Raw genomic sequence first — 26367 nt, forward strand, 5'->3', positions numbered from 1 at the left:
GTGTTTTTCTGGAGACAGTTTAAATTACCGGTGGTTCAAACAAGCTAATTGCTAATTAGCTAATGAGTCTGAGGCGTTACTTTTTCTACCCGCTTTCCAAATGATTGAAGAGGACTTCCGGTCTGCTGATTGGTTCCTGCTCACTGTGAGGGTGGGCAGCGAGCGAATCCCAGTGCAGGAGGCGGGATTTGACTTGAAGCGGGTGGGAGGAATATAAGGAAAACCTGTGCACGCTTCCACCTGCTAAAATTATACTGAATCCCCTAATGTCATGATACTGGTGTGGTTTATACTCCCCAGCCTGTGATAATGACCTGGCAGGAGTAGATGTGGGTGGAAACCTGTTTCTTTGGGATGGTCCGATCTCCTTTTTACATTTACGATACGATACTGACATCCCACTGTATGCAAGTTTCTGCTCATCCGTGTCTTATCAGTCAGCATCAGAGACATTTATGGACTAAAATCTGTCAGTGAATTGGATTAGAACAGCAGTAGACCCCTATTCTATACTTGAGCCAGTGTTTCAGGGTAATATCGTCCTGTGCTGTACATTATGTGCCACTGCTTAAAGCTTAAGTGTACTTTATGGATCACACATTTGTGACATCAGGAAGAACACATCTTAACAACTTGATGATTTTACACTACCGTTCAAAAGTTTGGGGTCACTTTGAAATGTCCTTATTTTTGAAAGAAAAGCACTGTTCTTTTCAATGAAGATCACTTTAAACTAATCAGAAATCCACTCTATACATTGCTAATGTGGTAAATGACTATTCTAGCTGCAAATGTCTGGTTTTTGGTGCAATATCTCCATAGGTGTATAGAGGCCCATTTCCAGCAACTCTCACTCCAGTGTTCTAATGGTACAATGTGTTTGCTCATTGCCTCAGAAGGCTAATGGATGATTAGAAAACCCTTGTACAATCATGTTAGCACAGCTGAAAACAGTTGAGCTCTTTAGAGAAGCTATAAAACTGACCTTCCTTTGAGCAGATTGAGTTTCTGGAGCATCACATTTGTGGGGTCGATTAAATGCTCAGAAAAATGTCTTGACTATATTTTCTACTCATTTTACAACTTATGGTGGTAAATAAAAAAGTGTGACTTTTCATGGAAAACACAAAATTGTCTGGGTGACCCCAAACTTTTGAACGGTAGTGTGTGTGTGTGTGTGTGTGTGTATCTCTCTCTCTCGTTCATCTCTCATTATCTCTAGCCGCTTTATCCTGTTCTACAGGGTCGCAGGCAAGCTGGAGTCTATCCCAGCTGACTACGGGCGAAAGGCGGGGTACACCCTGGACAAGTCGCCAGGTCATCACAGGGCTGACATATAGACACAGACAACCATTCACACTCACACCTACGGTCAATTTAGAGTCACCAGTTAACCTAACCTGCATGTCTTTGGACTGTGGGGGAAACCGGAGCACCCGGAGGAAACCCACGCGGACACGGGGAGAACATGCAAACTCCGCACAGAAAGGCCCTCGCCAGCCACGGGGCTCGAACCCGGACCTTCTTGCTGTGAGGCGACAGCGCTAACCACTACACCACCGTGCCGCCCCGTGTGTATATATAATTATATAATTTTTTTTTTTCAATCTTCTTTCAGGAGACAGCAGTTTGTCGGTGAGGTGCGTTTCGCCCTCTTTGATAGTCATTCCCAAGCATCTAAAAAGCTCCTAGTTGCAACAGAAAAGAACATTTTTGCCTCCCTCAATTCCAGAACTGGAGAGCTCTGTAAGTATCCTTGCTTATGTGCCTTAGATGTGTCTCTGCAATTTAAATATATTCTCTTTAAACTACTGCAGTTTGCCAATGATTTACTTTTTTTTTTTTTTTTTTTTGTCAGTTAAAGAATTTCACATCTTTTTTTGTTTGATAGTTGCCCTTTAATGCTGTGGAACACCTGAGGACCCATTTAGTTCCTGTTATGTTGTAGAAGTTCCCTTTTCAGTTTATCTCTCTCTGGGTGGGTGGGTGTCTCTGTCTCTCTCTTGCTCTTTTTCTTTTTTTTTTTTATTGTTTATGGTGGTTGGCAAACAGCTTTTCGTGCATTACCGCCACCTTCTGGACTGGAGTGTGAACCAGAATGTTTACTACACTAGTGTGCTAAATTCTCCTAAGAATTCCTGTATCATTTAAAAACCTAAAAATAGCCCTAAATCGTACATTCAAATCAAAGTCCTTCCCACGCCATGTGGCGCATAGGGCAGCGCCGATCTCCATTTCCGTAGCCCTCAGCCTCTCGCCTATTACATAGCTAGGGTTACAGTGGGGGGCTAGTCCTCTGGTAACCGCAGGAGTTTGACTCCCCACTCGCATCTTTATTGCAGCGTGCCTTGCCAGACGGCAGTAGGTACCATTTTTATGATGGTCCTTGGTATGACCCGACCGTGAGTAGAACTCCCGATCGAGAGGCAGACACGCTAACCGCTAGGACAACTCCATTATATCCTACGTTATCTGACCTCAACTGCAACATCTCTCTGATACCTAGTGTCGTATGATTCCTTTAAAGTGTCCGTCTCTCTTGTTGATATCTAAGACAATCCAACATCACATGCTCCACCGTTTCCTGTAGTCCACAATGTTCACAACTACCAGTAGCATGCTTATTCATTATGTTTAATGTATTATTCAGACCAGTGTGACTAAACCTTATCCTTGATATAATCTCTCTCTCTCGGTGTGTGTCTCTCTGTTTGCCTCTCTCTCTCTCTCTCTCTCTGTTTCTCTCTCAGGGTGTGGGTCTCTCTCTTTTGTCTTTCTCTCGGTGTCTGTCTGTCTGTGCCTCTCTCCATCTCTCTCGGTGTTTTTGTGTGTATGTCTCTCTGTCTCTCGGTGTGCATGTGTCTCTCTCTCTCTCTCTCTCTCTCTCTCTCTCTCTCTCTCTCTCTCTCTCTCTCTCTCTCTGTCTGTTTCTCTCTCGGGGTCTCTCTCTTTCGGTGTGTGTGTCTCGGTGTTTGTGTGTGTCTGTCTGTGCCTCTCTCCATCTCGCACTCTCTTTCTATTCAAGTTAATAAGGAATAAAATGCTTATTACTGAAGTCCTCTTTTCTGAAGATCCCTGTGCCCAACTTAGTTACAGTTTTACCTCTGACTGTTGCAATACCCTGACACTGGAGACTCCTTCCAAAATAAGTGTCTCCTCAGAGAAAATCTCACCAAATACACACCTGTGCAAGTTGTTACAGTAGAAATGGTCATGTATTAAATAAAATGAGTACGTTTGTATAAACCTTGCAGAAGAAACTATCAGACCAGTACTTTTATTATTAATAAATTAAATTTATATAGCGCTTTTCTCATACCCAAGGTTGCTTTACAATTATGGAGGGGGGAACCTCATCTCATTATCTCTAGCCGCTTTATCCTGTTCTACAGGGTCGCAGGCAAGCTGGAGCCTATCCCAGCTGACTACGGGCGAAAGGCGGGGTACACCCTGGACAAGTCGCCAGGTCATCACAGGGCTGACACATAGACACAGACAACCATTCACACCTACGGTCAATTTAGAGTCACCAGTTAACCTAACCTGCATGTCTTTGGACTGTGGGGGAAACCAGAGCACCCGGAGGAAACCCACGCGGACACGGGGAGAACATGCAAACTCCACACAGAAAGGCCCTCGCCGGCCCCGGGGCTTGAACCTGGACCTTCTTGCTGTGAGGCGACAGCGCTAACCATGACACCACTGTGCCGCCTGGGGAGGAAACTTGTTACAGAAAATTAATCAACACCTTTTGACCAATCAGAATGGAGCAATAAACAACACTCTGCTATTGATATTGTTAATAATAAAAACCTTATAAAGTAAAGCAAAAATAAATATTATGGTCACATTTTCATTGGAATAATGATCTGATTGTCTACTGAAATTAAGTTGTTACATAATAGTGATGAGCTAAAAAAAAATGCTGTAATTTTAGAATTCAATATTGTAGTCCAATAATATAATCAACATGTAAGTAAATATAAACCACTGACTGTGTTAATATATATTTTTCCAAATATAACTTGAAGTGATAATACTTAAAATCTTAAATGAGGTCAGTATGGAAAGATGATTTGCCAGTGTTGACATTGAAACCCTGTTTCTGATTGCAGTCTGGAGACATGTGGACAAGCCAGGACCAGAGGGACACATAGATATGCTTCTGGTCCATGGGCAAGGTAACGGTGAACGTGTATGAATCGTGCCATTTAGAAAACCCGTAGGTGAATGTGCTATTCTAATACTTTTCTTTACTCTCTCATAGATGCCGTTGTTGTTGTTGGGAACGGACGTCTTCTGCGTTCCTGGGAGAGCAATATCGGTGGCCTGAATTGGGAGACAGTGCTCGACACTGGAAGGTTGGTTTCTAGTGAACATTCAGATTGTAGCTGTTCTGTTCCAAAGCGATAGCAGGGTAACACTGCATCTTTCGTCCTTTAGCTTTCAGTCTGCTGCCTTTGTTGGAGTGCAGGACCTGGTGAAGTATGTAGCAGTGCTTAAGAAATCTGCCGTCTCTCTACATTACCTCTACAATGGCCATCAGAAATGGGTGGAAAATCTCCCAGACAGGTAAACCCAAGGCTTGTTTATTTCACGTCATTAATGGAAGATCTGTTTTCATTTGTTTTGAGTATAAATACAGTGGTGATTATAGGAAATCACACGTCCTGATTGGTCGAGAGATTCGGACTATTTCTCAATAATCACCTCGAGTGACTCAGGGCACTAAAGATGATAGGAAGTTTGGTCTAAAACTATTAAAAAGCTAAGGAGGAATTGTGACTTATCGATTTCAAAACGAAGTATTTTATGTGACTCGGCGTATACACAGTTATGGTCAGAAGTTTACATACAGTGCCATGAATGTCATGGCAATATTTGGGCTTTCAGTAATTTTCTTTGAACTGTTCTTTTTCTGTGGCAGAATGATTGTACAGCATATATCTTTTAATAAAAAAAAAAACACTAGAATTTGGTGCACAAAAGTTTAAATTTTCTTCAGGTTTTCTGAAATCAACACAGGGTCAAAATTATACATACTGGGTCAAAAACGTACATACGCACACTTAGATTATTAATTCAGAGGTGCTGAAACTTCCAAAATGTCTCTTATCTTGCCAAGGCCTCTTAACTTCCTGTTCGTGATCATGATTGACTACAGCTGGTAGCTTCTCTGTGTCTTCATAAAAAGGGTTTGTTTATAGTACTCATTGGATTGACCAACACACAGTAAAATGGGAAAGTCCAAGGAACTCAGTGCAGATCTGAGAAAGAGGATCGCAGATGTACGCAACTCCGGAATGTCTCTTGGAGCCATTTCTAAACAACTGCAAATTCCAAGATCAGTTCAAACAATTGTATCCAAGTTATTGTGAGGTGTAGTCACTTTACCAAGCCACTTTGCTTCAAGAAAACCCAAACTGTCAGGAACAACCTGGGAACCACCATGGCACAGCCCTGCCATGAACTGGAAGCTGATGGATCACTGTCTACAGTTCAGATCACCATGGACTAAGAGGCTGCTATCCAAGAAATAGCCACCTGCTCCAAAATTGACATCTTCAAGCTTAACTAAAGTTTGAAGCTGACCGCACGGACAAAGAAAAAGCCTTCTGGAGGATAGCTGTATGGTCAGTTGAGACAAAGATTGAGTTGTTTGGCCACAATGACCACCATGTACAGAGGGACACTGTACCAGCTGGTGGTGGTGGTAGGATCATCATGCTCTGGGGCTGCTTTGCTGCCAGTGGGACTGGTTTATTGCACCAAGTGGATGGAATAATGAAGGAGGAGGACTACCTCAGAATTCTTCAGCATAAACCACCAGAAACTTGAACACGACTTGGGTGTTACAACAGGACAATGAACCCAAACACACATCAGAGCTGGTTGCGGAGGATAAACATTAAGCTTAAAACAAGTCCTGACTTCAACCCTATTGAAAATATATGGACCATGCTTATAAGTCGAGTCCATGCCAAGGAAAAAAAACAAATTTAATTGAACTTTACCAATTCTACCATGAAGAGTCATGAAATACCCAACAAGAATTCTGCCAGAAGCTTGTTTGTGGTAAACAAAAATGTTTGGTCAAGGTGAATCTTGCGAGGAGACATTTTACCCAAATATTAGGTGTGCTGTATGTATATTTTTGACCCTGTGTTGATTTCAGAAAACCCAAAGAAAAATTAGAATTTGGTGCACAAGTTTTAGTGTTTTTTATTTTAAATTAAAGATGTATGCTGTACGTTCTGCCACAGAAAAAGAACCGTTCAAAGAAATTATTGAAAGCCCAAATATTGCCATGACATTCATGTCACTGTATGTAAACTTCTGACCACAACTGTAAGTGATGTAAGTCTGCGCACATTACATTTGCATGCTGCTTTTAAAGATTCAAATAAATGATTTTTAGCTCATCCGGCCGCAGGCCAGGCTGAACGAGCTTATGCGATCACGCGTCGTCTGTCCGCAATTTACAGAAATCGCTGCTACTCCTACAGGATTGATCGGATATCGACCAAACTCGCATACAATGTTCCCCAGGTGGATGTGCATAAAATTTGTCAAGATGGTGGCACCACCTTTCATATTTACGATTTTATGGGCGTCTTGGCCAGTGTGAGCTACAGCCTCATTGAGGCTGTTTTTTTTTTTTTTTTTTTTTTAAATAATCACCTGTGTGTTTATACTAAAACAGTTATCCGCCTCAGGCTCATTGAATATTGGTGAATAATAATCTCGACTTTCTCAGTTGTTTTTATTCACCTCGCCTTAGGCAAATAATTGTTCCATTGATTTTGTGTAGAGATTTTTCTTTTTCTCAATTGTTTTCATATCCTACAGTGACATTGTTCAGTATCAGATGGTCTATTCTGGAGGAAATGGACCGATCTTCATTCTGGGTGTGGTCCCCAACTCTCATATAGTTATTATTGAATATAACATTGAAGATGGAGAAATCATGAAACAGGTAAAGTGCTGATTATGGCACGTTTTTCTTTAGTGACTCATATATTTTCAAGTGAAACAAAGTCAGTTTTTGTTTCACTGACTTTTGATGACAGGAAATTATTGGTAATAATGACTTCTCTTCCTCCTGATGCATACACACTGATATGCTGTATGTATTATGACACATACATCAAAAGGCATTTAGAAATGCATTGCATTGTGTAAATTCTGTGATGAACATTCAAGCAGGGACTTGAACTAATTTTTTTTTCTTTTTTTTAAAGCACATTTTAATTTAACAGGGATGAGAATTTTCCGCGGATCTGCGGAATTCCGAGTTTTTCCCGCTGAAAATGTCATTTTTGTGAAACATGTAAATACGTTGAGAATTTCAGGGAGGGGGTAGGGGTCAGCGCGAGGCGAGGCTTGTGGTGGCACAAGCAGGCAGGCACAACCGACCGCCCACCCACCAGCATCTTTCGGCAACGCTCATCGCAAAATTAGTTGCAGCTGTGATAACCGAAATCGTCATTGCTTTCTTCAATGTTTATGCTAACGACAACTCATGACGATTTCCGGCAACGTTTTGGCGCTAGTTTCACTTCTACAACCCCGATTCCAAAAAAGTTGGGACAAAGTACAAATTGTAAATAAAAACGGAATGCAATGATGTGGAAGTTTCAAAATTTCATATTTTATTCAGAATAGAACATAGACGACATATCAAATGTTTAAACTGAGAAAATGTATCATTTAAAGAGAAAAATTAGGTGATTTTTAAATTTCATGACAACAACACATCTCAAAGTTGGGACAAGGCCATGTTTACCACTGTGAGACATCCCCTTTTCTCTTTACAACAGTCTGTAAACGTCTGGGGACTGAGGAGACAAGTTGCTCAAGTTTAGGGATAGGAATGTTAACCCATTCTTGTCTAATGTAGGATTCTAGTTGCTCAACTGTCTTAGGTCTTTTTTGTCGTATCTTCCGTTTTATGATGCGCCAAATGTTTTCTATGGGTGAAAGATCTGGACTGCAGGCTGGCCAGTTCAGTACCCGGACCCTTCTTCTACGCAGCCATGATGCTGTAATTGATGCAGTATGTGGTTTGGCATTGTCATGTTGGAAAATGCAAGGTCTTCCCTGAAAGAGACGTCGTCTGGATGGGAGCATATGTTGCTCTAGAACCTGGATATACCTTTCAGCATTGATGGTGTCTTTCCAGATGTGTAAGCTGCCCATGCCACATGCACTAATGCAACCCCATACCATCAGAGATGCAGGCTTCTGAACTGAGCGCTGATAACAACTTGGGTCGTCCTTCTCCTCTTTAGTCCGAATGACACGGCGTCCCTGATTTCCATAAAGAACTTCAAATTTTGATTCGTCTGACCACAGAACAGTTTTCCACTTTGCCACAGTCCATTTTAAATGAGCCTTGGGCCAGAGAAGACGTCTGCGCTTCTGGATCACGTTTAGATACGGCTTCTTCTTTGAACTATAGAGTTTTAGCTGGCAATGGCGGATGGCACGGTGAATTGTGTTCACAGATAATGTTCTCTGGAAATATTCCTGAGCCCATTTTGTGATTTCCAATACAGAAGCATGCCTGTATGTGATGCAGTGCCGTCTAAGGGCCCGAAGATCACGGGCACCCAGTATGGTTTTCCGGCCTTGACCCTTACGCACAGAGATTTGTCCAGATTCTCTGAATCTTTTGATGATATTATGCACTGTTATATTATGATGATGATATGTTCAAACTCTTTGCAATTTTACACTGTCGAGCTCCTTTCTGATATTGCTCCACTATTTGTCGGCGCAGAATTAGGGGGATTGGTGATCCTCTTCCCATCTTTACTTCTGAGAGCCACTGCCACTCCAAGATGCTCTTTTTATACCCAGTCATGTTAATGACCTATTGCCAGTTAACCTAATGAGTTGCAATTTGGTCCTCCAGCTGTTCCTTTTTTGTACCTTTAACTTTTCCAGCCTCTTATTGCCCCTGTCCCAACTTTTTTGAGATGTGTTGCTGTCATGAAATTTCAAATGAGGCAATATTTGACATGAAGTTTCAAAATGTCTCACTTTCGACATTTGATATGTTGTCTATGTTCTATTGTGAATACAATATCAGTTTTTGAGATTTGTAAATTATTGCATTCCATTTTTATTTACAATTTGTACTTTGTCCCAACTTTTTTGGAATTGGGGTTGTACAATTCACGGAGAAACAAGCTATACGTACACGGTTTTGATCACTTCTTAAGTTCTAGTTATTTTGGTTAGGTTTCAAAGTTACTTCGCCAATATGGCGAAAGTTTTGGACCCCAAAAATGAGGATTGTGCCAGGGAAATCAATAAATCGAACGGGATAAAGAACGGTTTCCGATGGGGCATGGCTGGATAGTAGCGTTACCGTGCAGATAGGGACACAAACTGACGACGTGCCTGATGGAACATATCCGAAAAGTGGACGTGCTGGGAAAGGTTCTGTGTATTCTGTGCTCAGATATGATCAATTATGGAAACGGAGGAGCTAGAAACATCCAGGAGCACATCAAAACAAAAAAGCACAAAGGTACGTTTTACTTAAATTGTCAAAGATATTCAGGAGGAATCTAATATATCGTTACGGTTACTTCCATTATCGCTCACATATGTGTGTAGGGATTTGTTATCTTAAAGTTTATAAACATTTTAAACCATCATTGAATTTGAAAAAATTCATATATATATATATATATATATATATATATATATATATATATATATAAAAATGTGGGAAAGGGAGATTGTGAATTTAGGCAAATGCCCCCTAGACTGGCCAGGTTAGGCCGGCGTAAGGGGACGTTATGCTCTTTTTTAAATATATAAATGTCCCATTCTCATCCCTGATTTAAGGTTGGCTTGAGTATGATATTTTGCATCCTGATTCCTTGGTTAAAACTATACTGCGTGTACTAACCCAATTTCTAGAAAAGTTAAGATATTTTCCAAAATGCAATAAAAAAACAAATCTGATTTTGTTAGCTTATCCGGCTGTAGGCCAGGCTGGATGAGCTTATGTGACCACGCGCTGTCCGTATGTCGTCTGTCCCCAATTTACAAAAATCGCTGCTACTCCTACAGGATTGATCGGATTTTGATCAAACTCGCATACAATGTTCCCCAGGTGGATGTGCATAAAAGTTGTCAACGCTACTGTTCGTAAACTGCTAGGACATTTTTGCTGAAACTCAGAAGACTCCAAAGACACATGCCAACAAGAGTAGTTCACCAGGTGGCGCCACCTGCCATGGCTGCGGCTACACAGGGGTCATATGCAATTTCACAAAAATCGCTGCTACTCCTACAGGATTGATCAGATTTCAAACTCGCACACAACAGTGGCCGGTATGAGCTACAGCCTCATTGAGGCTATTTTTCATTCATATGAACTTTTTATTTAACTGACGAAAGTACAAAGAAAAGATTTACAGTGGTGCTTGAAAGTTTGTGAACCCTTTAGACTTTTCTATATTTCTGCTAAAATATGACCTGAAACGTCATCAGATTTTCACACAGGTCCTAAAAGTAGATAAAGAGAACCCAGTTAAACAAATAAGACAAAAATATTATAGTTGGGTCATTTATTTATGTAATATTGGATCATTTTCCTCAGTATCTGTGAGTGGCAAAAGTATGTGAACCTTTGCTTTCGATATCTGGTGTGACCCCCTTATGCAGCAATAACTGCAACTAAACGTTTCCCGTAACTGTTGATCAGTCCTGCACACCGGCTTGGAGGAATTTTAGCCCATTCCTCCGTACAGAACAGCTTCAACTCTGGGACATTGGTGGGTTTCCTCACATGAACTGCTCGCTTCAGGTCCTTCCACAACATTTCAATTGGATTAAGATCAGGACTTTGACTTGGCCATTCCAAAACATTTAATTTTATTCTTCTTTAACCATTCTTTGGTAGAACGGCTTCTGTGCTTAGGGTCGTTGTCTTGCTGCAACTGCAAGACAACTGCATAAATGCCCAAGTATAATATTTTTGTCTCATTTGTTTAACTGGGTTCTCTTTATCTACTTTTAGGACTTGTGTGAAAATCTGATGTTTTAGGTCATATTTATGCAGAAATACAGAAAATTCTAAAGGGTTCACAAACTTTCAAGCACCACTGTAATAGTTTTACTGACCAACTTAATTGTATTTTGTAAATATAAACGAAGTTAGAATTTGACGCCTGCAACACACACTCAAAAAAAAAAAAGTTGGGACGGGGCAGTATAAGCCTGAAAAATTTGATATTCAAGGAACACCATTTTGGAAGATTCCACAATAAGCAGGTTAATTGTTAACATGACTGGGTATAAAAGGAGAGTACACCAAAGGCTCAGTCTGTGCAAGCAAGGATGAGTCGTGGCTCACTATTTTGTGCCAAAATTTGTGATCAAATTGTTAGTCCATTCAAAAAGAACATTTCTCAAGGCAAGATTTTAGGTCTTTCAAAATCTACAGTAATATTGTGAAAAGATTCAGGGAATTCAGAGACATCTCGGTGTGTAAAGGGCAAGGTCAGAAACTGCTGTTGAATGTGCATGACCTTCAAGACCTGAGTCAGCACTGCCTGAGAAACTGTCGTGTTTATGTGACAAATATAGCCACATGGGCTCGGGAGTACTTTAAAAAACCATTGTCCGTTAACACAGTCTGCTACCGCATCCAGAAATGCAACCTGAAACTGTATTATGTGAGGAGGAAACCATTCTATGCAAAAACACAGCCAATTTCTCTGGGTCTGAACTCCTCTCAGATGGACAGAAAGACAGTGGAAACGTGTGCTGTGGTCAGATGAGTCCACATTTCAGCTTGTTTTCGGGAAAAATGGACGTCGAATTCTCGGTGCCAAAGGTGAACACGACCATCCAGTTTATCATCAGAGAAAGGTGCAAAAGCTAGCATCTGTGATGGTCTGGGGTGCATCCATGGCATGGGTGAGGTGGGTGGGTGTGAAGGTACCATTGACATTGGGGCATATATTGGGATTTTAGAGAGACCTATTCATCAAGGCAACGTCTATTCCTGGGAAGTCCATGCTTATTTCAGCAGGATAATGCCAGGCCTCGCTGTGCACAGGCTACAACAGCGTGGCTTCATAGACAGTGCGTGTGTTTGACTGGCCTGCTGCCAGTCCAGAGCTATCTCCTATTAAGAACGTATGGCTCATCCTGAAGAAGAGAATCGGACAACGGCGACCACGGACTGTTGAGCAGCTAAAGTCTTGCATCAAGCAAGAATGGACAAAATTCCAACTGCAGAACTGCAACAATTAGTATCCTCAGTTTATTCGTACGGGAAAAGTATTATTAAAAGGAAAGGTGATGTAACACAATGGTGGTAATACCTCCTATCCCGGATTTTTTTTTTTTTTTTTTAATTTTATTTATTTATTTGCAGGTACCACATTCTAATTTCATTTATATTTGCAAAATACAATTAGGTTGGTCAGTAAAACTATTGAAAATCTTTTCTTTGTACTTTCATCAGTTAAATAAAAGTTAACGTACATTAACAAATCACAGATTTTTGTTTTTATAGCATTTTGGAAAATATCCCAACTTTTTTCTAGAAATAGGTTTTTTGTTTTTTTTTTAATTTATATATAAAAATTTTTCCCTATAGAATCTCATTAAATATACATGGCCTAAATATTACAGCGACTGAGGTCAGGGGGTTATGCTGATTAGTATGCTCAAAGTTTTGGATCCTGGTGCTCTGGGTAAATGGTTTGAATAGGTCACAGTAATGTGACTACTTACGTATTTAATGCATGTTAGTCAGTGAAAATCAGGAAAACAGTTTTCACAAAACGGAAGCTCCTAAACTGAGGTGGTTAAGGGTAAGAAAACCATAAAACCACATATTAAAACCACAACTGAACCAGACATGGTAAGAAACTCAAAGACCAACCAGAGAGTGGAAACCTGTCTATAGCAAGAGATCTGAAAAGTCTTTGGAAGGAAGCCGAAGTTTCACTATTAATATCCCAACATGCATATATTGACCCCTTATTATTACTTAGGGGTCATCCATAATTTTCTTCATTATCATGAGTCTACAAAGAGTAGACTTTTGAGCAACCCCCCCCAAAGTGTACATTAGCGGACAAAAAATGATGGATCTACGTGGAATAGGAATTCAAAATAAAACCATGTCTTTGTATTACTTTTTATTAAAATTGGATGACAGGACAATACAAAGATTCACAAGAGAAGAAAGGAAGACACAAGACGGGTCCAGAAGTTTTCATAAAAAGCAGGCGATTCATTTTTGAAAATTAGGGACTGTGTTTTTAAGGGGAGCTGTTGCCTTTTGGCTCCTCATGAACAATAGGAAATCCATTGTTCATGAGGAGCCCAAAGGAAACGGCTCCCCTTAAAAGAGTCACTGTTTTTGCCCCCAAATTAAATGTTGAAAATAAACAAGAAAACATATTTTGGGGCTGGTCGTGCAGGACTTTCATTCTGAAATGGAAGAAAAGAAGACTGACTGTATAAAATTCAACTGACTGCTGACGCAAGTACAAAATACCCATATGATATCCTACGTAGGGGCGGCACGGTGGTGTAGTGGTTAGTGCTGTCGCCTCACAGCAAGAAGGTCCGGGTTCGAGCCCCGTGGCCGGTGAGGGCCTTTCTGTGTGGAGTTTGCATGTTCTCCCCGTGTCCGCGTGGGTTTCCTCCGGGTGCTCTGGTTTCCCCCACAGTCCAAAGACATGCAGGTTAGGTTAACTGGTGACTCTAAATTGACCGTAGGTGTGAATGTGAGTGTGAATGGTTGTCTGTGTCTATGTGTCAGCCCTGTGATGACCTGGCGACTTGTCCAGGGTGTACCCCGCCTTTCGCCCGTAGTCAGCTGGGATAGGCTCCAGCTTGCCTGCGACCCTGTAGAACAGGATAAAGCGGCTAGAGATAATGAGATGAGAGATCCTACGTACCGTTTTATGAGAGAAATAATCCCCAATTGTAAAAGTCGACTTGATTTTTTTTTTTTTCCCATCCGGATGATCGCTTGCCGGCACAGCTTAGCTTGCTTTGAAACATTCGTTTTTGATTCTTTCCAAGCAGCCTGTCCTGCCCTAACTACCTTCTGCCGCTTCTCAGATGAATGCAGGAAACAATAAACGTTTAAAAACTGCTCGTACTCGTTTGAAGGAGTCTTGTGAGCAGGGCTTTGAACCAGAATTTTTTTCCTATTGGTTCGTTCTGAACAGAAACAGAATTTTAACGTTTCTGGTTTTGGGTTCCACCATTAAATAGACGTTCCCGAACCGGTTAGAACCAAAAAATTTCGTTCCCGGAACGGTTAATTACGTTCCCTGTCAGCTGTTTAACAAATGGCTATAAAATTGTCTCTGTCTCATCCAGCTTAAGCCAAATGTAGGCTAATTCTATTACAGCCTTCATTAAATAAGACAAGAAATAATTCAAAACAATTATTATTTCAAATGTTGGCGATTTGGATTCTCAGTATGTCTTCCCATCTACACAAACAGAAAAAGTGCCAAAAATGAAAGATAATTCGTTTAGTGTGTTACCAAAGGCTAGTCAGGCCCTATGCATTGATAGGCTAACAGAGGTTAACGTCATTTAATGTTCGCGAGCCTCTCATTAACGTGGACAAATATATTGATATCGTGTTTGAAATTGGCGTTTTTGAATAACGATAGACTGCAATATTTACCTCTTATTTAAGATGTGGAGACATGATAGTAGTCCACCCTCCCGCTCTCTCCATTCAGTCAGCGAACGTCACACAGGAAGTGAACCCCAGCGGGTCATAGAAACTTGCGCAGGAGAAGAATGACTTTTTTTTATTTTTTTTATTTGTAGGCTACGGAAACTTTGAGGAACGAAATAAAAACCGGTATTAACCGGTTACCATTATTTTTAATAAGCGTTTCTGTTCCGGAACATTAAAAAAAATAAAGTTTCTGGTTTCGTTTCTGTTCCATGTGAAATAGAAAAAGTTCCCGGTTTTCGTTCCTTGAACCGGTTCAAAGCCCTGCTTGTGAGTAGCGGTATTTCTGCTATTCACAAATTTTGTAAATGCGGTCAAAATCTGGGCCAGCCATTGTTGTATTGAAGAAGGAAAGCGTGTAGAGCTAGCTGGCAACACCGATGTGGCGCGAAATTTTTAACATGGCGGCCGCCGATTCGCACATTGACGGATCGTCATTTTTTCATTTTTAAAAAGTGTACGCCTGGTCACTAACCCCCTCCCCCCCATGTACGGTTTGTACGCTCGTGATAATAATGAAAATTATGGATGACCCCTTAGCATGTGTACATTGTGACATGCACTGTTTTATTGGTTTCATAATTTCAGCATAACGGTCTCTAAACTTTCACAGTTGACATCTCTGAATATGGCTTAAGGGTACTTGATTGTTGTACTGCATCGTTTTTATTTGGTGTTGTTTTACGTACAGCTTCATCAGTGTAATTGTCAGAATGTCCGTGTGAAATCCTCTTGCCTTTTTATTGTTCTCAGAAATCGGTAGATGCTTCGTGGGTGACCAGCTTACAATCCAGCTGTGTGGTTGTCGGTCCCGGAATGCTTTTATGTGTTGACCCGAGCACAGAGTCCATTTACACCTTACCGCTGCAATCTGAGGACCAGCCGAAAGTGACCCAGATTCCACTCCAGGTGTCGCTATATTTACCACAGATCTCATCTTTAACTCTTCTGTGTTTAGCACGGCTACTAATTTGTTCTGTGTGGAGAGTTGTTTTTTTTTTATTTATTTTTTTTTATGATGTTTCTCTTTCCAGACTCTGGGCCTAGATGTGGCTTCAGGGTTTCAGCCGCGTTTGATCTCCTCTCAGCCTCACCCCGCCCGTCCTCCTACGTCTGAATTCTTTCTGCAGCCCAGCCCACACCGTCACGCCCTGCTGCAGCTTAACGATGGCACTGTTACTCTTCTCAGAGACTTTAACCCAGTGCGCTGATTACATTGGAATTCTATTTATTTAATCAAAACTCAGTATAGCTGGTCTCAGTTAGCTTATGTTTTAATTTTCTTTTTTTCCAGTCATACCTGGTTGCGTTTGCAAATACTGGGGAAAAAACAGTCGCTGCTGTTATGTCACCAAAAAATGAAACGGTGAGTATAGAGCCGAGAAGTGGCTAACTTTTAAAATAGCGGTTACTGTAAATGTGTTTTTATGTCTATTTCCAGGCATGCGCCATCAACCTGTTCAGTGCCGATGCAGGAAGGAGACTCCTTGATACCTCGATCACCTATTTACTGGATCCTAATGGAGGAAAGCCAACTAGGGTACTTGTTTCCAAATGCTGTTTAGGACTAAGAATATAATATTGGACCACAGAGCTAAGTGAAATTTTCAATTATTTTTCCAGTTGTACGTCAATGCCTTCCTGAAGAAAGACGACTCTGTGGGCTACAGGGCGATTGTGCAAACTGAAGATCTTGTTCTGACTTTCCTACAACAGCCTGGTACGTATGCATGGGATGGTGAAATAATTGATTTCACTCAGTATTCTAAATGTGTCATGGACACCATTTTATGTTTAAGTCATGGAAACAGCAGAAGTTCTATAATACCAATACCGATCAGCTATAGACCCTTTTCAGTCACGTGACCTTCGTAAACGCGACCGCCATTTTGGACATGTAGTGGACTTCGGCTCGAATCAGTTTGAATGCGAGGAAGGCGACAAACGAAAAACATAAAAGAAAAAGGAGCGAGATGCAGAAAACACCTTCACTATCCAGCGACGTAGGGCATTTACAGGGCGAGCAGAGGGAGAGGTATTTGCAAAAATTGAGGTTAGCAGGCTTGGAGAACGACGTTTACCTGCTTCCACCAGGATTGTTCACTGACGTACGGAAGTACACGAAGCCCTCGTCTTTACCTGACTTCGGCCCACATGATCTGTATACCTATGTCGTTAAAAACCCATCGCCATACACATGCATGCCAACGTCCGAGGTTCCGGAGCGCGCTTCGGCTTGCTCCAGGAGTGCTCCGGCCAAGGTTCCAGAGCGCGCTTCGGCTTGCTCCAGGAGTGCTCCGGCCGAGGTTACGGAGCGCGCTCCGGCTTGCTCCGGAGCAAGCCGGAGCGCGCTGCTTAATTTGAGGGCAACCTCGGCCGGAGTGTGCTCCGGAACCTCGGCCGGAGCACTCCGGGAGCAAGCCGGCGCGCGGTGCTTAATTTGAGGGGAACCTCGGCCGGAGCAAGCCGGGAGCAAGCCGGCGCGCGCTGCTTAATTTGAAGGAGAGCAAGCCAGAGCACTCTGGGAGCAAGCCGGCGCGCGCTGCTTAATTTGAGGGAGAGCAAGCCGGAGCACTCCGGGAGCAAGCCGGCGCGCGCTGCTTAATTTGAGGGAGAGCAAGCCGGAGCACTCCGGGAGCAAGCCGGCACGCGCTGCTTAATTTGAGGGAGAGCAAGCCGGAGCGCGCTGCTTAATTTGAGGGAGAGCAAGCCGGCGCGCGCTGCTTAATTTGAGGGAGAGCAAGCTGGCGCGCGCTGCTTAATTTGAGGGAGAGCAAGCTGGCGCGCGCTGCTTAATTTGAGGGCAACCTCGGCCGGAGTGTGCTCCGGAACCTCGGCCAGAGCACTCCGGGAGCAAGCCGGCGCACGCTGCTTAATTTGAGCGGAACCTTGGCCGGAGCACTCCGGGAGCAAGCCGGCACGCGCTGCTTAATTTGAGGGAGAGCAAGCCGGAGCACTCCGGGAGCAAGCCGGCGCGCGCTGCTTAATTTGAGGGGAACCTTGGCCGGGGCACTCCGGGAGCAAGCCGGCACGTGCTGCTTAATTTGAGGGAGAGCAAGCCGGAGCACTCCGGGAGCAAGCCGGCGCGCGCTGCTTAATTTGAGGGAGAGCAAGCCGGAGCGCGCTCCGGAACCTCGGACGTTGGCTCCGGCAGCTATTTATACTGGATCCAGTGTAAATAGCTGCCGGATCATAATTACAGTAAACTAGTAAATACAGTAAAGGAAAAACTTGAGACTGAAAGGTTTTAACAGTCATCCAAATGACTGAACGTAAACATTGCTACAGTAACATACTAGCTACTATGTTGTTGACATTAGCTAGTCAACAATAGCTACTACAGAAGAACAAAGAGGTTACAATGGGTTATTTTAACCTATTTGGTTACACACTCGCCGCCACAGAATGTTAACAGCAATGTAATGCCTTTTCTGGCTAATTTTATTCGTCTTACCTCCAACAAAGTGGTCACTACACAAGCGCTGGTATGCCGAGGGCTGCCAATCTGTTAATGGCCGCTATCCATCTTCTCCGTCGGGATCCGATAAAATGATAACCCTTGCCTTGTTTGTTGATGGTTACTACATCCAGGTGCACAACAATATAGTGGCATGATGGAAGTCTTGCTGAAAGTAAAAACTTTCTTTGCTGCCGTTCCTCAATGTTGGCTGTGGTAAACTACTGGTAGTACACGTCCAAAATGGCGGCCGCGTTTGTCGTGACGTCACGTGAAAAGGGTCCATAGTGTGGCCTGACGTGAAGCGGAGTTGCTGCTACCACCCCCAAGCTGATTATTTTCCTATAACAGCGTATACTGAAGTGTTTTATTCTTTGTACACCACAGCAATCTGCCAGTGACTTAATATTTGTATTTAATTACTGAAAGACATCATACTTTAAAACTATTTCTAGTCGTTAAATGTAACGTCGTATCAAATCTGTGGGACAGTTTACTTCTGTTGTCATGTACGTTATAGCAGCTATATGCAGCCATTCCACCATCAGCCTCGCTTTTCTTTTCTCTCACGCACTCAAAAAAAAAATGCGGCTTGTGATGTTACAACGAAACGCACGGTCACCTGTCCTAAAGACTCCTCCCGCAATGGAATACTTTGTTATAGAAAAGTAATCAACAAACTGTAGTATAAAAATATACACTCGCCGGCCACTTTAATAAGAACTTGTTCTTGATTTCTAAGATTCCTGTTCTTGGCTGGCAGGAGTGGAACCCAGTGTGGTCTTCTGCTGGTGCATGCTGAGATGCTTTTCTGCTCACCGCGGTTGTAAAGAGTGATTTATATGAGTTACTATTTCCTTCCTGGCAGCTCAAATCAACCTGGCCATTTTTCTCTGACGTCTCTTATCAACAAGGTGTTTCCACCCACAGAACTGTCGCTCACGCAGTGTTTTTGTTTGTTTTTCGCACCATTCTGTGTAAGCTCTACAGACTGTTTTGTGTGTGAAAAAACCCAGGAGAGCGGCAGTTTCTGAAATACTCGAACCAGTCCATCTGGCTCAAACCAACACCCTTGTCACAGTGGAAGTCACACTTTGAGATCACTATTTATTTATTTATTTTCCCCATTCTGATGTTTGAAGTGAACATTAACTGAAGCTGTTGATCTATATCCGCATGATTTTATGCATCGTGCTGCTGTCAAGGGACTGGCTGATTTAGAGAACTGCATAAAACAGCAGGTGGCTGGGTGTTTCTAATAAAATGGCCAGTGGGTGTATGCTCTAACAGTGTTTCTCAAACTTTTTCAGACCAAGGACCACTTTGTCCCAAAAAAAAATTTCAGGGACCACCTGTCAACACCCGCCCCACACAACACACACACACAGATGTGTACTATTAGGTGTTTTTAATTGAAAAAATTATGGTTAACTAAATACATTAAAGGCCTATCCATTACATATCCTCCGTGGTTTTTAAAGGCAAAAGTATGGAGGTTTAAAATTCAGCAAACAGTTAATCAGAACATTTCATATCAATTGTTCAAAATTAGGAGGAACATGAATGAACTGAAATGAACAAAAATTTTAGATTTAACAGATTACACTTACTTGTCTTCTGCTCAAAACTGACTCTTTTTTTTCTTAATGGGAGGAGTGGTGCTGATGCATACTAAGCATCAATGATTTAATATCTGGTTCCAAGCTGGAAATCGTGGAAATCGCCACGAACACGAGCTAGTTAGGATTAGCCTACTATATGTTCAGAATTTTCGTTTGCTTGTTTTCAGGTCTGCCTGCCTGTTTGCCTGTGAGGCAGAGATTTGTGAGGTGACTGTTGCCTAGAGACGAGAGGCGGGATAAGAGCATGTGCACACTATAAGTTTTATGTGGTGCAAATTCAGATGCAGAACGCATTTTAAATAATAATAATGATGATGAAATTACAGGCCCGTTTGATTGCCGTTAAAAACAAGATTGGATAAATTTAACTTTCTAATGTTACAAAGCATACGCTAGCTTATCTTGAAAACGCTGACTACATTTGTAGATCACTTCGCGGACCACTTGAGGTCTCTCGCGGACCACACTTTGCGAAACACTGCTCTAACAACTTTAAGACTACGTTCAGACTGCACCCTGAAACGACCCATATCCGATTTTTTTTTTGCCCATATGTGACCTGTATCCGATTTGTTATTGACAATCTGAACGACACAGATCCGATTTTTTTCACATGCGACCCAGGCCGCTTGGATATGTGGTCCTAATTCCGATGCATATCCGTTATTTTCACATGCGACTGCAGTCTGACCGGACAGGTCGCATTCATGCGACCTACACGTCATCAACAAGAGACAAACATCACTATTCCGCGTTGGCTAATCCCGCCTCTTTGGTGGAAAACATTTGTACAGTTTTCAGAATTTAAATAGACTTTTATAGAATTGATCAAGCTAATGGTGGATTTGGTAGGGACCTGGATGTTTATCTGTTAGCCTGATTAAATAAAACAGTTTCTATAACTGATTTATAACTTAAACCATCCTGTATTACAAGATTATAAGATTGTTCTGGAAATTTCCAGTAATTTGACACCTTCGGTCTCATTAGTCTGCTGTTAATCAGATTATTGTGTGAGTTCCGCCGCCGCCACAAAAACCACATCGCCAGGTCTCGCCTCATCTCCATAGCAAACTGCACTGGTGTTTCTGCACCTTGAGCCAGCGCTGAGAGAAGTTGCAGAATTCAGCTGGCTATAAACAATCTAAATAAATATTTATAAAAATGTAGAAAAAGTTTATTAATATGACGAAATAAATATGTGCAAATTATTAAGCCTGAATTAAGAGTTTGGTAATACAGCGGCCGTATCCCAAATGACTGCCTACTGAAGCTCGAGTGCACTATATAGAGTTTAAAAATCCATTACTTCCTAGTAACATGTAGTGCACTTATATAGAAATTAGAGACACATTTAGGAGTCAACCCTCGTTACCAGGCTACACGTTTTCATTTCAGTTCAGAAACAAAAACACACACGAGACCTCACACTTTAACCAGATAATTAAACAAGCAAACAAAAAATCATTAAACTTGAAGAGTGCGCTTTTTTTTTTATGTATTACGTAGATGTGCTTATTACGTGTCAATTTGCGGATGCGGGACACTTTTGGGTCGTTTTCCGTTCATATTGGAGATCGCATACAAGTCTCATATAATTGGTAATGTGAACGGCCTAACAAAAAAATCGGATTTCACAACAAATCGAATATGGGTCGTTTCAGGTTGCAGTCTGAACGTAGTGTAAATACCAGAGAAATTTGTACCCATGAATTCAAAATCGCAGCATACGCGCACAAGTTCTGAGAGTGATTAGAATCACACCGGGCCCTACAATCTGTTTGGTCCTTGTTTGTAAGGACCCATTGGTCCTTTACGCCTATAAATCTGCGTAACTGTAATATAGACTGGAAATACTGAAATATTGTCCAAACACTAGAGTGAGTTTGTTTGTTTTTATGTTGGGGTACAGTCTAACGCGCTTCTGATGTGCAGGTCGGGTTGTGTGGACTAGAGAGGAGGCCCTCGCTGATGTGGTTACTATGGAGATGGTGGACTTGCCGCTTACTGGAACACAAGCAGAACTGGAGGGCGAATTTGGAAAGAAAGCTGGTAATGTTTAATATGATGGCTATAGTGATCATTTTCTTAACGTTTTCTCCTCTTTGTTCTGGTGATTTGGGTGGGTGTATTTCAGAATGTTTTTGCTGTCCACACTACTAATATGACGCTACCTTTTCTGTTTAATTTATCCAAAAAGCCGCTATAATAACTTGCTAAGCTGACAGTTTGCACAGATTATACTTTCTTTTGAATAATTATTAAAGTTCATAATGCTGCCTTTGACTAACACTGCTGATCCTCACTAATGCACTAGTCTTTCATTGGTCTAATGCACACTTGACTTTTCTTGTGCTGTCTTTGTAATCTTCCCTTCTGCGCTTTCGTTCTGCTGCACTTGGATCCAGCTATTCAAGGTAATTAGCATCTGCCTTTTTTTTTTTCCTTCTTTAACAACATGCAATTATGTGTCTTAATGATTGTCCATGTTTGCTAAGCGTTAATTGCTGTACGATGCAGACTAGCTAAAATCATTTTTGACATTTTGAAGCATGTTAACTGATCCCTGGCAGTATTTAAAAATTCGGTGACCCAGGCAGAATGGGGGGGGAGGAATCATTGTCTTAGGCCCTGTCCACACGGCAACGGATTCAGGTGAATCTGATAAAATTGTTTATCGTTTCGGCCTGGCGTCCACACGGCACCGGCGTTTTTGGGTGCCCCAAAATGATATTTTTTGAGAACGGGTTCCAGAGTGGAAAAATCTGGCAACGGCGCCGTTGCGAAGTCGTCAGGATGAGTAGAACGGATTTGTTTACGATGACGTCACAACCACATGACTAGAACAAGCAGCACTCTCGCACGCATCATTCGTAACAACAGCTTTTCTTTTAAATAAACAAGTAACTGAACCATTTCTTGAATTTCTTTTTTTTTATTGGATAAGACTGCTTTTCAAAATGTTCACACAATATTAAAAAGTTATATAAATTATATAAAAATGCTTTTCAAAATGTTCACACACAATAAGAAAATTAAGTTATATAAAACTATGCACACTAATAAAACTAATTTGTACACACAGAAGGCACGATTTCCTCGCGTAGTCGCAGCCATCTTCTTGTTGTTGTGTGTTTGTTCCTGTGAGTACTTCACGCTGGGTAGAAGAAGGGGTTTATGCGCATGCGTCCTACTTCTTCTGGTGTTTTCGATGGGACCGTCTTACAGCACACGTAGAGGTGTGGCATGTGTATTGCATCGTTTTCAGCAAGCGTTGCGTTGCCACATGTACCTGATATTTTACTGATCCGTTGCCCATGTGGACGTGATATTTATTTATTTATTTACCAGCTTGAAGAAAAAAATCTCGTTGCCATTGTCGTGTGGATGTAGCCTTAGTCTGTCAGTGCTACATTGCTGCGATGTTTGCAGATGGGCTTTTAGCCATGGTTTTAAAGCGACTCTCGTCCCAGTTCATCCTTCTGCAGGCCTGGATTGGCCATCTGTGGAAACTCTTCTACGACGCCCGAAAGCCTCGCAGCCATGTGAAGAATGAGGTCACTATTGAAACCTTGTCTCGGGACGAGTTCAACCTGCAGAAGATGATGGTGATGGTAACTGCCTCAGGGAAGGTATGATGCTTGATTTATGAGAATTTGTTGTATAGTTGGGTCAGAGATCAGCTTCTTTATTGCCTGTTAACTTGGAGTAAAATGAAATGAAGGTGATATTTTACTGAACTAAGAATGTGTCTATGTTCAATTCCTCCCCCATCCAGCTGTTTGGCATTGACAGTAAGTCTGGAACCATTTTGTGGAAGCAGTACTTGGAGAATATCAAGCCCAATTCGGTTTTCAAACTGGTGGTGCAGAGGACAACTGCTCATTTTCCTCATCCACCTCAATGCACTTTACTCATTAAAGATGAGGTATGTGCTCTTATATTGTATGTTTTATGATATGAAATTTGGGGAAAAGTGTAAATAAAATGTACGTGTCAGTCCCTTATATACTTAATGATCTATACACCCATATTTTCATACCGCAGCTTTAAGAAGCCATAAATATTTGTATTTAATTTTTAATCTTGCGAAAGCTATCTTCCTGATGTGGTTGTGTTGGGTAAGGAGTCAATGCTTTGGTAAAAAAAATGGTCTGCCTATAGTCTGTCTCAAACCTTGCTAGTTATGTGATGGTTGATTTCATCGTACAGTGAATGTCACACTTGTATGTTGGTCGAAAGATGTGTGATGATGTAAAATGGTCACAATGTATACAAATTAATTTAGTTTGTAATCTGATACCGGGGTGGCACGGTGGTGTAGTGGTTAGCGCTGTCGCCTCACAGCAAGAAGGTTCGGGTTCGAGCCCCGTGGCCGGCGAGGGTCTTTCTGTGTGGAGTTTGCATGTTCTCCCCGTGTCCGCGTGGGTTTCCTCCGGGTGCTCCGGTTTCCCCCACAGTCCAAAGACATGCAGGTTAGGTTAACTGGTGACTCTAAATTGACCGTAGGTGTGAATGTGAGCGTGAATGGTTGTCTGTGTCAGCCCTATGATGACCTGGCGACTTGTCCAGGGTGTACCCCGCCTTTCGCCCGTAGTCAGCTGGGATAGGCTCCAGCTTGCCTGCGACCCTGTAGAACAGGATAAAGCGGCTAGAGATAATGAGATGAGATCTGATACCAGCTGTCCAAATGTCAACCCTGTTCCTATCCCACAGGTAAAAGTGGGGTAAATATACTGGATATAGTTGTAAATGTCAAAGCTGCCCAGTGTGAAGGGTTTTCTTACGCTACCACACAAATAAGAAGCATAAGAAAACCGCTTGTTCGTGAAGCTAATCAGAAGAGAAGGCTTCAGTTTGAGAGAGAGCATAAAGATTGGACTCTGGCGCAGTGGAAAACGGTCATGTGGTCTGAGTCCAGATTTACCCTGTTCTACAGTGATTGGTGTGTCAGGGTAAGAAGGGAAGCACATGAAGAGACGCACCCATCATGCATCGTGGCGACTGTATAAACCTCTGAAGGCAGGGTTATGATCGGAGGCTGCTTCATTTGGTCAGGTCGAGGCTCAGCAATGTTATGGGGCAATAAAAGGAAGTCAGATTATCACATCAATGGATTTATTTTATTTTATCCCATTGAGATCGAAGATCTCTTTTACAAGAGAGACCTGGCCAAGAATGGCAGCACAAAAAAAAAAAACAAGAGTTTCAGCACATTGTCACATTAGACATTAAAAAAAAAAAAATAAAAAATTAATCTCATCTCATTATCTGTAGCTGCTTTATCCTGTTCTACAGGGTCGCAGGCAAGCTGGAGCCCATCCCAGCTGACTACGGGCGAAAGGCGGGGTACACCCTGGACAAGTCGCCAGGTCATCACAGGGCTGACACATAGACACAGACAACCATTCACACTCACATTCACACCTACGGTCAATTTAGAGTCACCAGTTAACCTAACCTGCATGTCTTTGGACTGTGGGGGAAACCGGAGCACCCGGAGGAAACCCACGCGGACACGGGGAGAACATGCAAACTCCACACAGAAAGGCCCTCGCCGGCCACGGGGCTCGAACCCGGACCTTCTTGCTGTGAGGCGACAGCGCTAACCACTACACCACCGTGCCGCCCCAAATAAGACATTTCCATTCAAATAAAACATTTGCACTCATGAAGCCTCGATACAATGGGATTTATCATGGACTTAAATACATTCAAAGATGGCAGATTTTTGAGTTTGAGCTCTGACTGCAAATTATTCCATGTAATTGGAGCGGAAAACCTAAAAGCTTTCTTCCCCATTTCTGTTCTAACCCTAGGAACGGTAAAATGTAAAAAGTCCAGAGAATGAAGACTGTAGGCTCTATTATTCAGGATTAAGAGATGATAAATAAGATGGAATCATCTCAAGGATAGCCTTGTAGATAAAGACATACCAATGGCCAAGCCGGCACGCATATAGAGATGGCCAATTTACTTTAGTGTATAAGACACAGTGATGAGTTAGAGCTCCACAGTTTATGATAAACCTCAGAGCGCCATGACGCACACTATCCAGCACGTGGACGCATTGAGCGGAGGCATTCATGTATAACACATCATCATAATGAGTTATCGGAAAAAAGGTCAGCTCCACCAGTTTCCGTTTCACCCCAAAGGAAAAACAAGACTTATTTCGAAAATAAAATCCAAGTAAAACCTTCAGCTTCTTAGCGGTATACAGAATAGACCCCTTCGCATGTTTGTATACAAGCCAACCGTTGCCAGGATGTGTGCGCAGCCTGGACTCAGAAACAATGGCGCTGCCCATAGACCGGCATTATGAGCTGTCAGATTATGCAAAACAATTGTCGTTACAAGATCGAGACCGCTACATAAATAAGTTACAGTTGTGTTCATAAGTTTACATACCCTGGCAGAATCTATGATTCTTTGACCATTTTTCAGAGAATATGAATGATAACACAAAAACATATTTTCCACTCATGCTTAGTGGTTGGGTGAAACCATTTATTGTCAAACGACTGTGTTTTCTCTTT

The 26367-nt window shown here is 42.1% G+C and overlaps 1 protein-coding gene across 1 annotated transcript in view; it reads left to right on the forward strand.

Annotated features, from left to right (window-relative positions):
- emc1 (ER membrane protein complex subunit 1) overlaps positions 1-26367 on the forward strand; it is a 41726-nt gene that overhangs the window by 159 nt on the left and 15200 nt on the right. The window contains exons 2-14 of the mRNA XM_060938225.1: positions 1619-1746; positions 4116-4181; positions 4268-4361; positions 4444-4572; positions 6850-6976; positions 15503-15658; positions 15784-15951; positions 16044-16115; positions 16191-16289; positions 16373-16469; positions 21764-21880; positions 23261-23460; positions 23607-23756. Of these exons, the coding sequence (XP_060794208.1) occupies positions 1619-1746; positions 4116-4181; positions 4268-4361; positions 4444-4572; positions 6850-6976; positions 15503-15658; positions 15784-15951; positions 16044-16115; positions 16191-16289; positions 16373-16469; positions 21764-21880; positions 23261-23460; positions 23607-23756 (1603 nt within the window). The remainder of the gene's footprint in view (positions 1-1618; positions 1747-4115; positions 4182-4267; positions 4362-4443; positions 4573-6849; positions 6977-15502; positions 15659-15783; positions 15952-16043; positions 16116-16190; positions 16290-16372; positions 16470-21763; positions 21881-23260; positions 23461-23606; positions 23757-26367) is intronic.

The sequence above is a fragment of the Neoarius graeffei genome, chromosome 13 (assembly GCF_027579695.1).
Source record: "Neoarius graeffei isolate fNeoGra1 chromosome 13, fNeoGra1.pri, whole genome shotgun sequence".
Taxonomy (NCBI): domain Eukaryota; kingdom Metazoa; phylum Chordata; class Actinopteri; order Siluriformes; family Ariidae; genus Neoarius; species Neoarius graeffei.